The sequence below is a fragment of the Conger conger genome, chromosome 10 (genome assembly GCF_963514075.1).
Source record: "Conger conger chromosome 10, fConCon1.1, whole genome shotgun sequence".
NCBI classification, from domain to species: domain Eukaryota; kingdom Metazoa; phylum Chordata; class Actinopteri; order Anguilliformes; family Congridae; genus Conger; species Conger conger.
The window spans coordinates 26,656,581-26,675,215 of record NC_083769.1 but is presented as its reverse complement, the minus strand read 5'-3'; the positions used below and the strand labels follow the sequence as shown (position 1 = coordinate 26,675,215).

Here is an 18,635-nt window from a genome sequence, read left to right as displayed (position 1 = left end):
TACACCCAAAACCCGCTTTAACCTCTCTGCAAGTGGTGCATTGTGGAGGCTCTGAAGAAGCCTGGTATGACTGCACATAAGCATGCAGACACACATCTGCAACAGAAGCACAGACACATGTTAGAACGCATGAGCGTTCACGCATACCTTCATATGCATACACCCACACGCACACACACACACCTAAACTTGGAGGCACACAGACACACACACACACACATACAAACTTGGAATGTGCTTTTGTATGCACACAAATACAGTGCAGAGAGAAAGACCTCCATAGTACCCCCAGATACTGAAATTTGAACATTTGTAATGTGCTCTATTATCTAAGTATTTGCCCGTTTACATAATGAGGAATGGGCAGGTTTCAGTGAAGACTGGGCTTGGAACAGGGAAAAGGAAAATACTTTAAATGCACTCTGTCTTAAGTCGTTAACAGCTGGATACAGCAGCTTTTGTCTTTTGTCCTTATCAGATCCTGCCTTCTTCCTGTCAGATATTCCCTATGAAACAAACTTTCAAGTGAAGTTCCAGGTTAACACCTGAAACAGTCTCCCCCAAGGCAAGGAAATTAAGTGGGGAAAAGTCTTACCTGAGCCCTGAGCACTGCCAGCAGTGGAAACCATTAGTATCCTATACTTTCCGAATCAGTTTTGATTATTATATTGTTTTGTCATTGTATGGCATTGGGAACTGACCCCTGCTTCTGTCTCTACTGCACATCCAGACACCCCCCCCCCCCCCCCCGCCAACCCACCTGATTTACAGTCATTAGCCAGCGAGAGCACGGTGCTAATCAACAGCAAACCGCAGAGTTGCACAGGCAAACCCTCCCACAGTCATTGCTATTCTCTCCACTCCCCGGCTCTGCACGCTCACATCCAGCTGAGACTGGAATGCACCCCACACTGTCCACCCCAGAGACACACAATCCTATCCCAACACGTCTAGAGCAGCATCCCTGTGTTTGAATGCAGATTTCTTGTGTGCGTGGGTGTCTGTGTGTATGCGCACAACACGGAGAACATACATACATGTGCATACATTTCCTGTGAATGTGTTTACGTCTGTGTGAGACAGAGCATAGCTGTCTATTCCTCAAGAGAAAGAGAGGAAGATAGTGTGTGAATGTATGAGTGTGTAAATGTGGGTATGCATGTGTACGTGTGTGTGCGACTGGAAATGTCAGTCAACCCCCCCCCACACACACACTCCTCCTCAATTAGACCAGCACTTGCTGCCAGAGCATCAGAATGGGGCTGCTGTCACCATGGAAACTGGCTGTAGTATGGCTTGAAGACACTGTCCTCTGTACCTGTGTGCATGTTATCCTCTGTGCATACATGGGTTTCTCTGCCGACCTGTTAATCTCACATAGCACCACCAACATTTTTCTCTTAATATGTTTTTGTGTGCATTCATTTGCAGTTAATGACAGGTCTTCCAAAGCATAAAAGATAATCACAAGTAAATGAGTAAAGGCACATAAAATTAGCTTATACACTGTATGCCATTGAATACGTATACTGACCATGTAAAGAGCCAAAAATATAGAAAATAAAACAGCTAATTCCTACAGCTAATGCTTTTCTCTGCCTTTCAATGTTGTTTCATTCTGTGCATTGAATATGCTTGTACTGTATATGCGCAAGAAAGAAGTAATCTGTGACCTGTGATCTGATAAAGTGCTTGAGGACAGCAGACATAAAATTACTAAAATTAGAGTAAAGTGTAAAATTAGTAATGGATGTGCTCTAAAACAGTCAGACTAGCACCTGCCCTGCTAGCACCGACAGTGTGACACTGCTCATGATGCAGAAAGGACTCTGTGTGTGTTTGTGTGTGTGTGTGTGTGTGTGTGTGTGTGTGTGTGCTATGTGTGTGTGGATAGACTGTATGTGTGTGTGCGTGTGTATGTGTGTGTGTATGAGTGTGTGTGTGTGTATATGCGTGTATGCGTGTATGTGTGTGTATATGTGTGTGTGTGTGTTTGTGTATGTGTGTGTGTATATGTGTGTGTGTATGTGTGTGTGTGTGTATATGTGTGTGTGTGTGTGTGTGTGTGTATGTGTGTGTGTGTGTGTGTGTGTATATGTGTGTATGTGTGTGCGTACAAGGTAGGAAGGATGTGCTGGACCGCCATTCTCTCAAACACTGCCGGTTAGCGGCCAGCAAAATCATGAATAATTCAGTCTCTGTGAAATAAAGTGCAGATTTCGGTGCTCCCTGTCTCTTCCTGTTCCCCCTATTTCTCGGACTGATGTGTCTCCTCGCCCACCCACCTCCCATCTAACTCCCCAGAGAGCACGGCTATGCACCCTCCCCTCCCTTTGTTGCCCACCCACTGCTGTTCTGTGGAGTACATTGTGCGCGGAAATGACCACAGAGGTTCAACACTGTGGATGAATGTGGGTGTGGCATTTGCAATCCCCTCGCCATGGGCCTGTGCTTACACTGCATACCCCAGCCAGCTGAAAGAATAGTCTTTGGCTCTTCACACAGAACAAAAAATGATGCAGCAGGGATGTCGGCAACATACATTGGGATAATGGCCAACAATATCATTCCCTCACAACAAACTCTGGTACATATAATCATTTACAATAAAACTATGTATGGAAATGCAAAACTATGAGATATTTTGCTTATTTCCTAGAAAAATCTTAAAAATATACATCTCTAGTCTATTTTTGTCATTCTCTATTTTTGTCTTTGTCATTCTGGCTTTCAGTGTGACCCCTCATATGTGTGTGAGTTTTGTGGGAATTAATATGGAATAATATCTGATACACCAGAGGACAAGTGACTCACTTGTATGCATTTAAAAATTCCAGGTGATGTTGTTTCTCATTCTGATACACTTCTAGTGGTATATGACACCTTTAAAACTCCATTAAAACATCGAACAAAACAGAACAACAACCAATAAGAAAAAACTAAACACAATTGAACAATAGCAAAAATAAAATAAAATCAAATAAATAAAGACACCATGTTGTACACTCTGTACATACCAGGAGCTGAACATGATTGAGATGAAAATAATACATTTTGACAGACAGCAAATTATAGTGACTATGTTTCCCACTGCTTCATCTCTGCTTCAGAAGCTTCTCTGTCTACTGTCAGGATCTGATGACATTGAGTGATAGTTAATTCAAGAGACATGGAAGGAAAATAAAATAAATATCTATAGATACTTTGTTGTTTAAAAAATCAATTAATTAATAAAAAATATGTACACATTTGGAGTGCTTATATGTGTACATTTCACTGTGTTTCATACATACACACAAAATATGTATGTACATACTTGCATATAATTAGGGTCATGAGTGTCTTGTGACCTGTTTTCCTATTTACATTTTCATTCACCACCTCATGCTGATCAACACAACATTTGATTATTTTCCATTTCTACAACTCGGCTCATTTGAGATCTGGAAGAAACTTAATGAAGCTGTTAATTGACTCCAGCTTGACAACAGATTGTCAGGTTTTGGTCATCTACATGATGGGGCATTAAAGAGAGCACTTGTCTCTGCTTCAGAACCACCCAGGACCTATTTGGGGATAGCAATTGGATAATTTCCTTAATAATTCTAATAAATAATAAAATACAGTTCCCTAATTATGTTTAAGACCCTGCCATTCCATTTCTGCCTAGAAAATTGATTGTCTTAGTATGAACTAACATTAAGCAATAACACCTTCAAGATAAGAAGCTGCAGTTTCTACGCTTCATTCAGTAAATGACAGCATATGCAGAGACGTCACATTGCCCACTTAAAGTTTCAGTGATCAAATGCGCAGGGCAGCAGAGCTTTCAGAAATCTATATGCTGAATGGGGAATTAGAAAATTAAAACAATGCACCGTCAAATATACACTGCATGTGCAGATTATTCTGCAGAATACTGGTCTTTGGGTTCTGTGTGTACTTAATGTAAATATGTCAGTTTCATCCAAAACGTGCTTTAATATGACTCTCCAACTCAATGTAACTTTTAAATATCTGGAGGATATAATCATCCTTACTTAGGCATCAGGATTTACATAGATGATTAATCTATAGCAGTTATAGGGTTCAGAGTTTAAGTAATACCTGTTAAGTCAAATACAGTACCATGGCTATAGACAGGCCTGGTGGATAACTTGCAGGTTGCATCTTGAGAAACAAGGTTAAGGACAACTCATGACCCTAATATAACTAAGGCCAGTTATGAGGAAAGCAAAAACTAGGCAGTAACCCTCAAACTTGAAACCTGCCTCTAACTCAATGTGTTTCTGTAATGCTTAAACTACAGTGAGTGATCATACTCGATACAGCAGCAGTCAACCCCTTTCCTCAAGGGGTGGGGTGGGGCTTATGCTGTCTCTTTTGCGTTACTTTAAGCTTTCCATTCTCTGTCTCCCCTGACCGGCTCTGTTTACTTGGTTCCTTCTATCTCTCCTGCACAAGTCCCGCCCCGACCCCGCCTCTCCCTGGCCTCCTACACCACTGCGGAGCTGCATTCTGGCACAGCCCCGCCCTGGGCCGGGCCCTGTTTAATGGGTGGGGGAAATGGAGGGAGGGGAGAAGTGGTTCCTTCTCAGCAAACACTTCTTCAGTAGCCATCTTCAGCAACACCTTGCATGTAAAAAAAACCCCATTAGATATAACTTGGATCCTTATTGTGTTTGTGCCATTGGCTTAGTCAGGCCATTCTCTATACCGATTGTTTTTTCAGTGCACTGGTGTTACTCTTTCACCCCTCCCTCCTGTCCCAGCTCCCCCTCCAGTCAGCAGGCCCTCCTGGTTCAGATGTTCTCTTCATAGTTGCTGGAGCGACCCCTCTCACCCTGAGGCATACGCAGATCTTGGGTCACGTGATTCTCCTGCCCGTTCCCTGGTCGGACCTCCAGAGGGAATAAGCAGTTCTGACCCAGCATTCTCTGAGACACCTCCAGGTGGTTGTTCCCCCGCTGATAGCCAGCATTGATGTTAAATCTGGGGCTATTGTTGTCGAGTAGGCGCTTGGAGGGGCTGGAGTTGGAACCGTCATGCAAGTGGTCCTCATCATCCGTGTCAGCATCGATGTACTTGCTGATGGACGCGTCATGGAAGGTGAAGATGGCCGGCATCAAGCTCAGGCTCTCAGGAGACTTGGGGGGCGTCTTACTGCTGGCCGTGGTGTAGATGGACACCTCGGGGCTCAGGAGTGAGCGGTCAGAGAAGGCGGAGCTGTCGGAGAGCGGGCCAGTGCCCATGTGCACAGCGGCAGTGGCGGAAGAGGTGGAGGTGCCTGACTCCCTTCCCCGGAAGTTGACTTTGAGTGAGTGTGACTTGAGTGGGTTGCTAAGGCGCAGACCACGTGGACTATCAGCGAAGAAGCTGTGTCTGGAACCTTCCGGGTTGGAGCTGATCTCCAGGATGGAGCCCTGCCCATGTGGCCTGATGGCTCCATGGGGGGTCAGCATGGGCTCATGCTCCAGGGTGGTCTGCAGGCCTGGGTTTGCGCTGACCCTCCCTGGAAGGCTCACGATCGGGCTGTGGGAGAAGCGGGAGCTCTCTGGGAAGTCGGTGGCGCAGCTGATGTAGCTGTCAATGCTGGACAGGCTCTTCATATCAATGATGCCATCGTGGGTAGACAGCAGGGGATCCACAGGTCCCGGGATGCTACCCATCTCAATCTCGTCCCTGTGCTTTGCTTTTGAAGACAGTCCCCTTTCTTTGGTGTTCAAGTTGGGCTGGGACTGTGTCTTTGCCATTTTGCTGTACATCTCCTCCAGCTTCTGCACGTTGAGGTGCTGGGGGCTGGAAGCCCGGGCCTTCTCAGGAGAGCCCTGCTCGTTCTCATTGAAGGACTTGTTAGAGCTCGTCTCTGAGGCTATGTGCTTGGGTGTCCATTTCCATCGGTTTGGGGAAAGATGGTTGACCTGCACCTTCTCCTTCCTCTCTCCATCCTTTTCCACCACCACGTCCATCAGCTCCACGCTGCGAGCAAAGGCGTCCTTCATGTTCATGGACACAATGCTGCCATTCCTCTTGGCCCTCTCAAGGGCCTCCCGCCTCTTGATGGCCTTCTCCTGCCTCTTCTGCTCCTTGTAGAACTCGGAGAAGTTGTTGACGATGATGGGGATGGGCAGAGCGATCACCAGCACACCAGCGATGCAGCACAGCCCCCCTACAATCTTCCCCAGCAGGGTCTTGGGGTAAATGTCCCCGTAGCCCACTGTTGTCATAGTGATGGTGGCCCACCAGAAGGAAGCCGGAATACTCTTGAACTTGGTGTCCTCCTCATCCTTCTCGGCGAAGAAGACCAGGCTGGAGAAGATCATGATGCCCATGGCCAGGAAGAGGATGAGCAGGCCCAGCTCGTTGTAGCTGCGCCGCAGGGTGAACCCCAGCGACTGCAGGCCCGTGGAGTGGCGGGCCAGCTTGAGGATACGCAGTATACGCATGATGCGGAAGATCTGCACCACCCGACGCACGTTCTGGAACTGCAGCACGCTCTTGTTGGACTCGGTTAGGAAGATGGTGACATAGTAGGGCAGGATGGCCAGCAGGTCGATGACATTCAGGGGGCCCTTGAAGAACTTCCACTTGTTGGGCGAGGAGAGGAAGCGCAGAAGGTACTCCATGGTGAACCAGGCAATGCACACTGCCTCCACGTGGGCTAGCTGGGGGTTGTCTGCGGTGTGTCCAAACTCGTCGATGGCCTGCAGCTCTGGGAGGGTGTTCAGGGACAAGGCAATGGTCGACAGAACAATGAAGAGGATGGAGATGATCGCCAGGATCTGCAAGAGAGACATGGACACATAAGGTGATAAGTCTTTCCCAGTAACTACTGCTGTTTCATTCATGACCTGTACATAATAATAGTAGCGAACGTTTTGATTGAACAATACTTCAGCTTGGCTGCTAATGGCTTGGGATTGTCATTAATTCATGACCCATTTATCTGACCACAAAAGCTTCCGCTCTCAGTGGGAAAACTAGTGCTAACTTGGCAGTATTGTCAGAACTGACATTTAATACAATAAAAGGGTCAAACTATCTGAGACAGCAGTGCGTTCACAGAAATGACTGACCCTTGAAGGATTTTTGCAACAGATTTTTATTTTAGAAAGCTCAGTAAAATTTGATTATAATTTTAATAGAATATATTTAGTATGCACTTGCTTCATGTCTACAAACAGGAACAGTCACAGGCAACCCCCCTACATTTATCCAGTCAGCACTACGTTTCACATATTTACCCAGACAACCAAAGTTCAAATAATTACGCAGACAACCAAACTAATGAAGTGATAAAAATGAACATGCTCTGTGGATAACTTCCAGTCCCATTTAGTCTCAGCTGATGAGAATGTAGCAAGTACACTGTACAGAACCATTTATAATATATGTATATGTACTTCTGACACCACAGTCAATGCACGTAGGTCAAGTGGTACATGATAATGATATATCCTTAAGAAGCATTTAGTATCAGTGAAGCAGTGTATGGCAGGAAATGCAGCAGAGTTGGACATCGGTGGAACAAAGGCATTTCAAAGTATTACATTTATACTGTCTCGCAATCCATGTAGGGAGGAGGGGATGTGATAATGGCACAGTTCATTGAAATGTAAGAGTGTGAGAGAGCCCTGGACATCAGCCTGTGCAGAACTTTACAGGAAGTACAGGTAAGGTGGTGCAGGTGTCTATGTCCGGCCCTCCCCATCCCTCCAGTGACTACCTTTGTACTTGAGAACATATTGTATCCATGGTAACCTGGCTGCAGTGCAAAGAGCTCTGCTTGGGACTGAATGGAGATGTGTGGCTGTGTGTGTTTGTACTGTAAGAGAAAAGGGTGATGTTAGCTCTCTTTGTTGACACAAATGACCTCCTTGCAAGCTCAGACATGCTGCATCCCAGAGAAATCTGCTCTCCAGCCATAACTCTTTTCACTTCTTCTTTCTGTTTATTACCAAATAATGTCCATCAGGCCTGACCAAAAAAAGGCTGAATTGTCTCTGCCTCCCCCTCTCTCTCTTGTTCTCTTTCACTCTCTCCCCCTCACTCTCGCCTTCTCTCTCACCATGAACACAAAAATACTGTCTCTCACAATCCTGGGGCAGAACATAAAATAGGAATACTGTCTCTATCAACACTGAGGTAGAATACAAAATAAAAATACAGTCTCTATCAACACTGAGGTGGAATCCAAAATAAAAATACAGTCTCTATCAACTCTGAGGTGGAATACAAAATAAAAATACAGTCTCTATCAACTCTGAGGTAGAACACAAAATAAGAAAAACATCTCTATCAGCACTGAGGCAGAACCCGACATAAAAATACAGTCTCTATCAATACTGAGGTCGAACACAATGAAAATATACTGTCACAATGAACCCTGAGAGAAAACTCTGGAAAAGGAATTACATGCAAAACTCTTTGAAATGAAATTCTTCTTTCATAAAAAATGCTGTCCCTTTGGTCCCAAGGCAGAACATCATGTGCAGTGTGTATATCCACTGAGATACAGTAGCGTGCATTGTAAAAGTGTTGCCCATCATCCACACGGCAAGCAAGCCAGACCCTGGTCAAAGAGGGTGGGAGTATCTGTTCATAATGAATATTAGAACATCAGATGGGCAACGTGCCACAATGACAGCATAAATACAGACTGCATATCCGGATGGGCTGCAATACTTTTGTATCTTTGCTTACAGAAGATGGGTCCATCCAGCTAGTGCAAGGTCGCAGAAGACTCTGTGTCCCTGCTCAATTCAGTATTCAAGATTATTTCCTGGACACCACTCAGCGTTCATTAGCTTTAATTAATCCTGGAATGTCCCTAACAAGACCTGCCATGACATTTAAGACCAGAGACCAGAGACTAGCCTCTAGACCTATGGCGCAAAGTGAAAATAAAAAGGTTGAATGGCACAAAAATAGTAAATATTAGGAAATACTAGAGTATGATAAAACCCATTACTTGGGAGAAACCCATAGGTTTGGTGGTGCACTGGTTAGCACTGCAGCCTTGCGAGGAGGTTCTGGGTTTGATCAGATCCTCCCACACCAAAAGACATGCATGTCAGGTTAGGTGTACTCCTGCTGTTGCCCTTGACCAAGGCGCTGGCCTCAGAACTGGAGTTGGTCCAGTTGGCTGCCTACTGCTCCTATATAATGAGAACGGGTCAAATGCAGAGGGCAAATTGCCCTATGGCGTTCAATAAAATTATAAGTATGTTTTACACACAGATCAGTTCTCCTCACACCACACCACTGTGCAGAACCAGGAATCGACAGCAGAGGTCTGTGGATCTGTCTTACAGTACAGCAAATCAATGTGCAATATTTAGCACTCAATTATGATTGTTATGATGTTCCCTGGACAGACGAGTATGCTAGATATGCTAATACACCCTTAACAGGAGCTTCATTCACAGAATACTGCATGTCGTAAACCACACTTGCCACCCTCACCCTCAGCATCAGTACAGCAGGTAGAGCCAGGACTGCAGGGGGACCAGGACAGGGTTTTAGTCTGTGTATATATGTGTGTGTGTTTGTGTGTGTCTGTATAGCTTCCTCTTCTGCATAGCATCCTGTCCTGCATTGCTTTCTGTCCTGTATAACTTCCTGTCCCATATAGTTTTCTGTCATGCATAGCTCCCTGTCCTGCTCTATTTAAATGAGCGAAGTGTCCTTACACCATGCCAGGTGCTAATTAAGCGATGGGGCATTGAAGGCATGCTGCGCACTCTACTGCCCCGAAGCCTCCCTCCACCCCCTCCTCCTCTCTCCTCTTCCTCCACCCTGTCCTGGTGGTTTGGTAATTAGTCCAGAGCTCCTCCCCTGCTGCCAAAAGCCACCTGAATATTTAACGTCCCGCCGCTGAGCACTGTGAGGAGTGATACAGAGCATGATAAGGCTGGAGGCAGGCTGGCTTCCTCCCCCCCCTCCACCACCTGCACAAGACCATCCACGAGGCAGGACTGTGGGCCAAGCCCCCCCCCCCCGCACCCACCCCTGCCAGCCAGCCAGAGCCGTCTGTTGTCTGTCCCCCCCTCGGAGAGAGAAAGGGAGGGAGGGAGAAGGAGCCCGCTGTTGCCATAGCATCGTGGCAGACGTGAGGCACGGTCCATATCTACTCGACTATCTCGCCGCGCTGCTTCATCCCCATCCACGGGCTCTGAAATCTCACAACAGGATCAGTGTCCCAGTCCAAGCCTCATAACCGGGAGGGAGATTCAGAATGAGGAATGAAGCAGGCAATAAGGAGAGCCTATTTACCAGAAGGAGCCTGTACACAGACCAAGTGCTCCATTTAGTGCAGCTCTCTGGGGCACAGGAAGGAATCTGTGTCAACAGCCTCCTTGTTTGTGCTGTCTACAGCAGCACAAAGACACGGACAAGTTTACACTGATCTTGCCCACCAAGAACCAGAGACTGAGGGGAAGGTTGGGAGTGTGTGTGTGTGTGTGTGTGTGTGTGTATGTGAGACAGAGAGAGATGGAGAGGAGGAGGAGGAGAGAGAGAGAGAGAGAGAGAGAGAGAGATAGAAGAGGTAGAAATTAGACCCAGGAAGCATGACAGTCTCCAGCAAGCTGAGGACAACAGAGGAGAAGTATAATGGGATTGTACATCTATATAAAGCTAAGACAGGAAGTGGTTCTGCGGCCCTGTACCACTACGACTACATTCCCTCACAAACCCCCTCATGCTCCGCCTGCAACTTGCCTCCGTGGCTCTGATCCGGCAGGGAATTCCTCCATTCTCTCCCGCCAACAACTACAATGCCCTGACAGAAGGGTAAGGGTGGAGGGGTGTGAATAATCCTGTTATGTGTAGCAGAGCTGTATTCGTCTGATAAACCATTTCCATTTTCCTTCTTTTCTGCACCCGACCCGTCTTTGTTGCCCTTAGTCTGCACTGCTTGTTGTTAAGAGGTCATAAATGTCATAGTGAAACTTACTAAACTTTTACTTCTGAAAGGGAAAAACCACAGGTCTCACACAAGGGTGTGGCAATTCGGTACGACACAACAATCTTTTATGTTGAGCTGCAGCCGACAGAAAGCCCAAGGGTAGTGGTGATAAAACAGTCTGCTTAAAAATAGCACCTTTGCCTGCAGTGGTCTCAGAGTAAACAGAGGCAGGCTGTTGCTGTAATGGCGGTTTTCTGTTGGGAACACACTACGAAACACCCCTCCCTTCCTCCTCCCCCCCATCCCTTCCCTGTCTGCTGTATGATGTCAGCGTTCAAACCTGTGATGCACCGGACAGCCTTTTAACACCAGCGCAGACAACCGCAGCAGTTCTGAGAGAGGGTCAGCAGATACAATGGTGTGCTCTATACATCTGCTAATGACGACCCGGCTGATTGGCCTCACGTATGCATTCCCCCGCCCCACCTCACTCCTTCCGCAGTCAGAAATGAAGCTGTTATTTTCAGAGGCTTTCCAACTCTTTTGCAAGTATGCTGGATGTTAGGCAGTCCACCCAGCCACAGGCTGTCACTATAGCTTGTTGCGTCTTGTACGGCCTCACAAACAGGCACTCCATCAAAACCTGACAGTTTAATATGAATTAGAAACTGTGCGTTCTCACCAAAGCCTCTAATTCAATATGGCCACAATTTGTCACATTTCACAGCTATTGTTTCCGGGTACAGCAATAAAATCTCGACAAATCATGTTGTATGCAAATCATGTCTTATATACGACATTGATTTAACTGGGGGCTGTTTTTAGGGAAGAGAGAACAAGAGCAAGAGAGAGGGAGAGAGAAGTGGGGGATGAGAGAAAGGAATAGAGGAGGGGGATGAGAGAAAGAGGAAGAAAGAAAGCCAGTTTGAGCGACAAAGATGGAGGGCCGTTCCCCTTTAGCTTTAACATCGACGGAGCAGGAGGATGATTTGGTCCTGAAATACCAGGGTGACAGTACCAAGCACACAGACAGCACACACTTCAAGCTAATTTCCGAAGGCACAAACCGCTAAAATGTTACACAACTCAGGCCATTCTTAGCCTTCATGTTGATCAAGGTTGTTTGAAGAATGGCAGTGCCGTTTGAATTAAGAAAATGCAGTCAAGAGCCAATCAAAAATGTACACTTACAGAAGGATTGTTCACAATTGTCCTCTATTGACTAATATCTTTATTTGCATTTAATTCTTCAATTGTCTTTAATTGGAAACATTATTTGTGCAAAATCTTTTAGGACGAAAAAGTATTTGTAATAATGTTTTACTTTGGGTTCTTTTACGTAATGCCTTTTTCCAATTCTAAATATAAAACCAGGGAGGAAGAGACATTGCCTTGTTATCGCAATTTTCTTTTCTTCCTGGATTTCAGAATGCTTTCTGTCTTCTTTGTCTTGTTCAATGAACGGCTTTCCAGAACAATCCGCCATTAATCTCACAGTTGTGTGCTGCTGTCAGGACAGCTGGCTATGATCTCTTTCTCAAACAGGAGCATAGACACCGCACGCAGAGCCTGCCTCCCTGTTCTAGGGTCTTCATAGACCTCATGTCTCAGGCGTCAGATGAGAGGCTCAGGTGTTGAGGACCAAAACCCAGCTTACATGCCCAGCTCCATACATATTATGTATTTCAAGAAAGTCCTGTTTTTTCTGGAATATTGTTAGGTGTTTCTGTCGTTTTGTGCGACTCCCGTACATGTACATAATAGATAAGCATATGTATTCTTCCCCTTGATAAACATAAAAAGGGAATAATGAATTCAGTGGAGAAATCCAAGTGTGAAGGATCCTTTTCACAAGAACACCATATTGTAACATTGCTAACTAGAGCAGCAGCAAACATTTCACAAACAACTGCTTGCTATTATATTACGCCATTTGGGCAATTTGGCTGTACGATATCTTTCCATTGCATTGGAATACAAGTTGCACTTTAACCTCAGAGTCAGACTGCTGGCGCCATAGTGAAGACACTGCAGGCACGCACCCAAACTCAGTGGATACCAGACGTTCAAGCCGCAGTGATGCAGCACACTGAGGCATGCCATCCAGCAGCGTATCCCAGGTGGCTGTGCAAGAACTCTCAGAGTCACACGGTTCTATTCTCCCGGGGAAACGTCATTAACAGGTACTGCGGGGTGTGCCAGTCTGGCTGATCCTACACTCAGATGCTCCCTCCAAGACGAGACCAGCCTGGCCCCTCAGGATAGCTGTTCGCAGGTAGAATTGTCTCTGGGGGAGTCTGCCAGGTGATAATATGTATCACTTTATTTACTTATCCCAAGGAAGGAGCTGATTAAAATGGCTTACAATGCTTGCAGCTTCATTGCACACTTTAAACGTAGCCACCCTGAATGCATGTTGGTTTTCTTACAAAGGAAAGTAAAACACATTATTTAAGGGTACATGGTGATTTCTAGCTATATGAGAATGTTCTCTGAATGAATGTGGCATCTCAGGGGCATCTACTATCATCTGTATTGGGGTGGTGGGATCTGTGTGGCTTTCTACTGCTTGGTGAATTTCTGCAAATATGTTTGTATGGGATAGAGTTGATTTTCTGTTTTTTTTTTTTTTTGCTGTTCTCGTTAGCAAGGTTATATGAGATTAATGCACACCCATGTGGCATGTCTCGCCCAATCAGAATGCTGTATTTGGCTAAAGCGGTCAGTTATTTTTCAATGCAGTGGTAAAAGTTATATTATTCTGTTTGTGGCTTTATGCTAATGAAGCTTCCCCTTAGTAAATCAAGGGGGGCAGCTAGTGAACTGTCCTTCAAATATGTCCCACTGAAATAATTTGTAGGAAATTCATCAGTTTGATCATTGATTTCATATGTGGTTAGAATTGGGAGTGGTTAGGCTGATCTTGGACCAGTGATTTGAGGTCATTGTCCCTAAAGAACACGACAAGAATGCTGTGACAAAGGCCAGGTCACAGGAACAGCTTAAGAGAGTGAAAAGCATGGTGTCATGGAGAGACTAAATTATTATTAAATAATGAAACTAGCCAAGTCACATTATCATGGCCAGCGCCACATTATACTCAGAAGTAGATATAGCACATTCTGGTTTTGTGAAGTGACATTCACACACAGAATGGAATAAGCTGATATCAAGGTTCAGAGAGCACTGTTTCAGCGCAGGATCTGAATTACTGATGGCAGCCTCCACAATGAGCCTGTCTCTGAGACAGCAAACACCCTAATCCCCTCGTTTAGATTTAGAGTTTGAACTAGAAAAGATACCTCTTAATAAAAACAAATACATGATGCTAAACCATGAGTAACACCTTTCGTTCACAAATTTAATTTAGCTTCCTCTATATTCACACACCGGAGGACATTTAGCACTGGAATTATGAATTGTGTTTACTAACCCAATTCTTTATGGCAGATTGTCAAAGAACGTGGCCAGCACACTAGCTACAACAGAAAAATAGTCTAAAATTCTCTTGTCCATGACTGTTTGATGAGTTTAATAAAGAGACAACACAAATTACTCATATTGTCATTGAGTGATGTGATTGAACAATAAAAGTAATGTTATGAACGATGAATTATTTATCTTTTTTATGGGCTGAGAAAAGACCCATTCATAAGTTTCCTCTGCATGCATAGTATGGATAAACTATGAATTATTGGCTTGATAAATTTAAACTTTAACATTAAGGAAAATTAATAAAATAAAATTGAATCTAAAATAAATTTTTGAACAATCAACACAATGAACAATTTTCTCAATCCATAGCAGTCCTGGATTCTCAGCAGTTTGTGCTAATACTCACGTGCTAGTGCTGTTCATGAAGATATTGTGCATTCATCCCAGGCACCTTGCTGCATTTATTTCATTCACTTCACTGACATCACAGAATGGTTTCCATTTATGAAAACACTGTGTAAGGGGGGAGCCAATCTCAAATGCATGCACTCAGTCGCACAGAGAATGAGGTGAGGACATCATGCATGTAAAAAGCCCTATTTCTACACCCTTTCAATATATTTCCCTCTGCTGGGGAATTAAATGCAGCTCAGTCTTCCCTGTGACATGTTCCCCAGCTATCTGCTGAAAACAGATTGAGACATTTCAAGCACAAACACTTAAATTTGTACCTCTACTCAGGGAGAAAGAGACCTTCGTATGGAGGTCCCTAATCCTTTGTGGAATTATGAATAATATATATAAAAAAGAAAAAACATACTTTGATGCATTTGTTCACTGTATTTCCATCTGTGATCAATGGCAGTTTGCCATGGTCAACAGCAGATGAGTGAGACAAACAGTGAGGAAAAAAGCAGATGCAGGATTGGTGAACATCATAGCCACACCCAGGCTAGAATAATGGAAAAGGAGTCACAATGTCAGAAACGGATCCTCTACAATTGCATCTAATATTCAAGCAGGTCCAGTGGAACTGATACACACACCAACAACATATCTTAAATCGGTTCCCAACAAAATATGATTCATATTTCATTTCTTTCAGTTGACAGATTATTCAACTGGGTTTTAATGAACATTTTCCTTCACCACTGCAGATTGTGAAATTTGTGGTTTAAGACCAACTTGTATAGGGTCAACCAGTTTACTGCAATGAAAAACTGGTCTTGGGGGTTGCTCAAAGATTTGTATTGGAAGATATACAAAAACAGTTAATGGCGTCAGAGGCATACTTTTACATTACATTATCGGCATTTGGCAGACACTCTTATCCAGAGCAACGTACAGTTGATTAGACTAAGCAGGAGACAATCCTCCCCTGGAGCAATGCAGGGTCAAGGGCCCAATGGCTGTGCGGATCTTATTGTGGCTACACCGGGATTAGAACCACCGACCTTGCGTGTCCCAGTCATTTACCTTAACCACTACGCTACAGGCTGCCTTTTAAAGAATAACCAGTACTGAAATTATAAACAACTGATAGCAGGTTCTTTTACAATGCTTTTTCTAAAGTTATCTCTGCATGCAGACACAAGTAACACTGCATTTTAATAACACATCCTGATGACTCCACCACAGTGAAGGGCTCAGTTGTTTCAAGCATAAAACATATTCCATGAAAAGGAGCATTTTGATGAAGAAGGTCTGTTTTTAAAACACCTGTGACATAGAAGCAATTGAAATTCGCAGGACGGACTCTTAAAAGTGTAATTACATTATCTGTATGTTGTCCGTTGCCCAATCCGTGGTTAAGCTAGCATGAGCTTTCAGGGGCTCCTTCGTTCACATTGTTGTCCCCTGTGATTTTCTCAGCTCGGGGCTCACTTTCACATTCAGTTACATGCGGCTGAAGGAACTGAGGACTGAGTATCTTAAAGAGGCATGTCTGCATGTGGCTGTGAGCCCTGCAGTTAGAACAAACATGGTGGTAGTGCGATCTCCCTTTGTGGAATTAAGATAAATGGAGACTCTGAAATGTTTCACAGAAAAGTTCATTTTGATGCAGTGGGCTGCTGCCACTGGCATGGTGAAGGAATGGCCTTGTGCCAGTGTGGGTACCGATGCCTTTCCATGGAACAGATATGTAAACCAACATGCCTTGTACGATCATATACACTCACTGAGCACCTTATTAGATATACCCACTTATCTATGTGATTATCTAATCAACCAATTGTGTGGTAGCAGTGCAATGCATACAGTCATGCAGACAAGAAGGTGACAGTAAAGCAAATAACCACACATTACAACAGTGGTATGCAGAAGAGCATCTCTGAACACACAACGCAACAAACCTCTAAGTGGATAGGCTACAGCAGCAGAAGACTTAATCAGTCTAAAAAATAAGTCTCATAATTTCTTAATAAAGTGCTCACTGAGTGTAGATAGCTTTGAGAGAAAACAAATTCAAGTGGCTGTATTAGTTACGGTCATTTTAAGTCAATGACAAATCAAGTCTTGAAGGTCTGTGGAGGTTTCTGTGGTTTAATTTCAATAGGCAAAGGAGTCAGACAGGGGCCTAACCACAGTGTCAGGTGAATACTCGGTTAAGACTGATTTTTTCTCATGATGGTTCTCTACAGTTTTGGAGGTCAGAACCTTGCATATCTTAGGGATGAGCTTTAGCACACCCTGACAATCTGCAACCTATTGCAACATCATTCAGTAGTCACCACTGCCAACATACCATGCTGCTGCATCCCCTTTAGATGAGCATATTTCTGCAGTCAAGCTTCCTCACCAAAGCACTCAATGAAAACCGTGGAAGGGAGGGAAAACCAATATTAATGTGCTGCATGCCTTAATTCTGAAAACTGGAAGTTTCTGATTTATTTTCATATGAGTAAAAAAAAGAGCAAAAACCCTGCCTGAAGACTTCAGAAGGTACGGTGACCTTGATTGTTATTCAGCAAATTGGCAAGAAAAACATTAAATCACCCAGGAAAATTCAGGGTAATGGAAGACACCATATTCTTATGTTCTATTATGCATTGTCATGTTTTATTGAAATCAAGATGATTTTACTGTTTGCACATTGTGCAGTAACTGAACACCTCTGTTATATTGAAATATCCTGAAAGGTTCTGCTTCCCCCAAGACATATTAATGTCTCCTGGCTGTCTGACTGAGACACATTCAATGCTTACTTACTGCAACGAAGCTATTTCATTGCATTGTAATGTCACAGTTAACTATTCATGGAAAATAGCATTTTTGCAGTGACAACACTAGTAGAATACATTTCCACACAAGTGCATCCACAGTGATGAGATTTGAATGGTTTAGTGCACAACTGGAAATACTAAACTCCAAGTCGAATTTATGTACAGCCAGCAAGACATGAGCTTTCAGGGCTACTCAGTATTTACTTAAACAGGGAAGATATTTTTAATTTAGTCAGATGATGAGCTGAAGCTTGATGTTGGCAATGCCAGGCTGGAGCACAGAAATGAGGGCCTTGAAACCTTGACACCACAACCTGAATGCCCCATTTCTCGTTAATGAACATAGGCCATTCATTTGAACTTGTTCCTCATCATGCGCTCTTTAGAAATGGCCAGGATGTTGTCCGGTTTAAAAGAGGCAATGTCCCTGGCTTTACTTGCCTCTTGCTGCCTCCAGGAGAAACCTGCCCCGCAGAAGGACAGACCGCTGTTCCATGGAGTGACCCACTGGGTTTTTTTAGCCTGAAATTGGAGCAGTGTTCCCACGCCACTGTTAGCCTCCTGTCTTTGGTGTGACTTTGCTTTGATGACTTTGGCATGCTTTGAAGAAGGCTGAACTATGCTATGGGGATTTACCCAAGAGCGATTCCTCATGAGGCATGGGCTGTCTGACTGAAACATACTACACAACTGAGGTGTAGTGTAATGCATCTCGAGATGCACTGCTATCAGAGAAACAACCGTTGATGAAACCACAAGGGCACCGTCAGCACTTTCCCACGGCCTCACACGCTGGCTTGGGATTGGTGAACTCTGATCTCTCATGGTCCAATCTTCCATTCTATGACTGTGAATGTTGCAATGTCAAACATGTATTTTGTGCTTCAGTTGCCACTGTGCTGTCGTCATGGCAACCCCTTTTCTGGAAAATCAAGTGGTGTTCATGTGGAGTTTCCTGTCCAGAATATGTCTAACAGTCTCCATTCTTTCTTCTCTCTTCCTGTTATTTATCCTCAACATCCCCCCTCTCTCTCCTCCCTATGTTTATTGAAGCCTTGTTTTAACAT

General features: G+C 44.3%; 1 protein-coding gene across 1 annotated transcript in view; it reads right to left on the bottom strand.

The window, feature by feature from the left end:
- Positions 1-4,802: 4,802 nt before the first annotated feature.
- The window catches only part of kcnb1 (potassium voltage-gated channel, Shab-related subfamily, member 1), a 36,631-nt gene continuing 22,798 nt past the window's right edge, over positions 4,803-18,635 (bottom strand). Inside the window, exon 2 of the mRNA XM_061258213.1 lies at positions 4,803-6,782. Coding sequence (XP_061114197.1) covers positions 4,803-6,782 — 1,980 coding nt within the window. The remainder of the gene's footprint in view (positions 6,783-18,635) is intronic.